Below are 3,348 nucleotides of genomic sequence, written 5' to 3'. Positions count from 1 at the left end.
TGCCCCAGAAAATGGTCTTGTCATAAGCTGGATACTCCGTTGAGAGCTGTATCGGCAGTTTCACGGAGACGAGCAGGGCTGCTTACACCAAGAACTGGATACAAAGATCCCCACCTCGATATCTATGTCTTGCATCGTATTTTGTACCAAAAGACGGTACAGTATGACGTATGCCTCACTGATATTGACTTAAAAGCTTAATTAGGTAAGTCAAGGTAATTTTTCTCTTTAAGCGCGCGAATGGAGTAATTTGCAATTGCCAGCACTGGAGGGACGATCCTCAGCGCTGGTAAGAGATTAATCACCCACAGCTGCTTTAGGTGGCAGCGGTACCCCTGAGACGATTGCACTCTTAACACAACTATTGGTCGCTCGTACTGCTCTTATTTTGAGCGAGCGATTGCCGCTCGTTAGCGCTTCGCAGCGATCGACTTCTGTTATATTGTATCCATATCTACGAAGTGATATGTTACGACCACATCGAAAGCTGCTGTAGCTCTTGATTTGCAAGCCCGACTCAAATGCAACATTTTTCTGCTTCTTTTACAACCATGATACCTCACATCCAGGGTGATAAAGACCCCTATCCGAGAACTTCGGTCTTGCATTTAATTCTGGAACTGAACGTTATCGTACGCTCTACGGTAGGGGTGCTAAAACACCCCCTCCCCGCCGGAGGGAACGGGCACAGAGTATGCAACTTGTACAGAAGTGGGGTGGGGAGCATAAGTCGCCAATTTCTTTTGGAACTTACAGGCAGAGCGCAAAATTGCGATATGGCCTCCGGTGACAGTACCTGTATAAGGACGTTATTCATAACAGTCCCTTAAACATAACACACACAATTGCGCGACTAGGGTGCGATTCCCGATGTGAAGGGAATAGGACCGTCCCGACTTGGAGGGATAAAAAACGACGTGAGGCTTTCAAGGCAAATTTGCAATTGAATTAAAGTAAATTAATGCTTTCCAGAGCTACATGCAAAACATCCAGGGGCTCGTAATTGTATTACGATGTAAATTTTGGTATCGATCAATCTGATTTATACAGTCGATGGTGTACGGAGGCTGAACCCCAACTTGAACTTATGCAAGATCTGGAGTGTACGGAGCTTGATTTCGAAAAGCTTGAGCTTAAACTTCTGAGGAAAGCTCTCAGCATATGTGACTGGCTTACGACGACTAATTTAAAAGACAGAGACTTGTCGGTCTCGTCACCAGTACAAATCCCCCACTTGGAACCAGTAATCTGTATCACACAGAATGTTTGCGACTTCTATATGATGTCACAAATGCAGTTTATGGACGCCATAACAAAATTCTCTTTGAATGACGTAGCATAACCTCGCAGTATTTTTTCCAGGTTTCGATTCACACGTTCCGTTTGACCGTCCGTTTCAGGAATGGCCGCTGTAGACATGGGCAATTTGATTTCCGATAGTCCAAATAGTGCACGTCAAGTTTTGATGTGAAATTGGTGTCGTGGTCAGACACCATCTTAATAGGAAGACCAAGCATACGGAAAACAACGTCTATAGAGATATCAAACTTGTCATCGAGATCGAGACGTATAAACTCTCTTCGCCTCGGCAACATATAAACTTGATAGCCAAGCAAATGACTTGATCTGGTATTTTTTTAAAAATTATTCCGCTAAGCACGGTTCATTTCTCTTTCTACATTAGGCAGGCCAAAACAATACCCAAAAGACTTGCGCTCGAATATAAAAAACCTGTTCGACGCGCCAGTGTCAATTAAAGCTCGTAGTGGATTCTTGCAGCCATCTACAGAGAATTCATGGACAACTAAAAATAACATGCAATACCACTCCTTGTGGGGACTGCATATACATAATACACATTGGGGTAGAGCTAAGTGTATCCACAGCAACCACAGTACTCTTCTCGGCAGTCTCACCCCTACTAGTCATTACTTTGGATGCGTAAAGATCGTTAACCGTTATAACTTCCACGACTATCCGAACAGGCACCCTGAGTATATTGCCGACTCAACAACTAGTTCCGGGCAATACAATCCGGCTTCCCACAGCGTAAAAACTTTCCATCCTTGCAAAAATGCTCACCATCAGGCGTACAAATGTACGAGTTACCATTGGCTCTGTTTCATCAATTGCAGCATTCGACTGACGCGCTTGTCTTGGTAAGAATTTGACGTGGCTTGCATGCTGCTGAACTCTTCATGATTGGTGGCTTCGTCCGATTTATAGGGAACACACGGAGCAGTTGCTTGCGGATCGGCCCATAATATTTATGGAAACCCGCCTTGAACATTACAACTCGTGCTGATTAGCACTTCAACAGTGCTGATTTGAAGTAGAAGGTACACAGATGGACCATCGTGTAATATTTAAGTGTAGCCCATTACAGTACAGGTGCCGAAAAGTGGCTGTGACTAAAAATGGCTTCGCTGCCTCGCAGAGTATAGGTCATTTGTCTTCGGATGCAGGAGTGCGCCTTTCTCGACGGTGTGCTGAGCAATGCGATCAAGTTAAGGGTAAGTGTCTCGGTGTGAAGTATGGTCGCGAGAGCTGGTCCTATTAGGTTCAATGGGCCGAGCAATAAACGAAATGGGTGTTCGAGAAGCACTGACTTTATGTGCAATGCCTTGGAAAGAAAATGATTGTGACTTCAGTAGGCCGGCCTAGTGGTGCTGGGCATAAAAGGGTACACACCCTATGATATTATACATCGCAATTGAATCTTGAGCCAAAAAGTTTTTGAAGTGGCAAAGAGTATTCTTGATGAAGTGCGATGGTGAGGCGATAGAACTCCGAGAAAAAAAGGTTTTGGCTGCTAGCCCAAAGCTATACATTATATGGGATTATAATATTTTTGTAGGTACTGAAACATATAGATGTATATAAAAACATGCACAACTATAGCTGAGAGAAACCTGTATTTGTTGAATGAGTCGTCGCGCATGAGTCCATGCTCTATGCAATACTAGCGGACTTTTAGAGTCAAAGATTCCCCTGCGCGTAGTGCACGGCAAGCCCGTGGGGGACCTGTACGGATACCCCGTAAATTCAATTACTTTTGACGATATCGGAAAAGAGAAAGCCACCTGCCGGCTACAAAAGGTTTTTACAATCTAGTTACCTGACTAGTTTGTGCGAAGACTCGCGACATCTGCCGCTTGACTACCACCGATCTAGGAATGGCTAGTTCATTGAGTACCCGCACCACGGGCCCATTCTCGCACGCGACACCCTATAAAAGTAATTGCTGGTGCGACGCGACGGTACATATTTTGGGATAGGCACCTTGGCACGCATCGGATAAACCATCGAGAAGCGCGCCGACATCACAGTAAACGTGACGAAGTAGCA

The 3,348-nt window shown here is 44.9% G+C and overlaps 1 protein-coding gene across 1 annotated transcript; it reads left to right on the top strand.

The window, feature by feature from the left end:
* Window positions 1-240: 240 nt before the first annotated feature.
* PHALS_06813 (uncharacterized protein) lies at window positions 241-496 on the top strand (the record flags this gene model as incomplete). Its single annotated transcript, XM_024720166.1, has 2 exons — window positions 241-245; window positions 328-496. 2 exons carry the CDS (start codon window positions 241-243, stop codon window positions 494-496), a joined length of 174 nt encoding a protein of 57 aa, XP_024585392.1.
* Window positions 497-3,348: the final 2,852 nt, after the last annotated feature.

Source organism: Plasmopara halstedii, assembly GCF_900000015.1.
Source record: "Plasmopara halstedii genome assembly, contig: Scaffold_3060, whole genome shotgun sequence".
Taxonomy (NCBI): domain Eukaryota; phylum Oomycota; class Peronosporomycetes; order Peronosporales; family Peronosporaceae; genus Plasmopara; species Plasmopara halstedii.
This window is presented reverse-complemented; position numbering and strand designations above follow the sequence as displayed.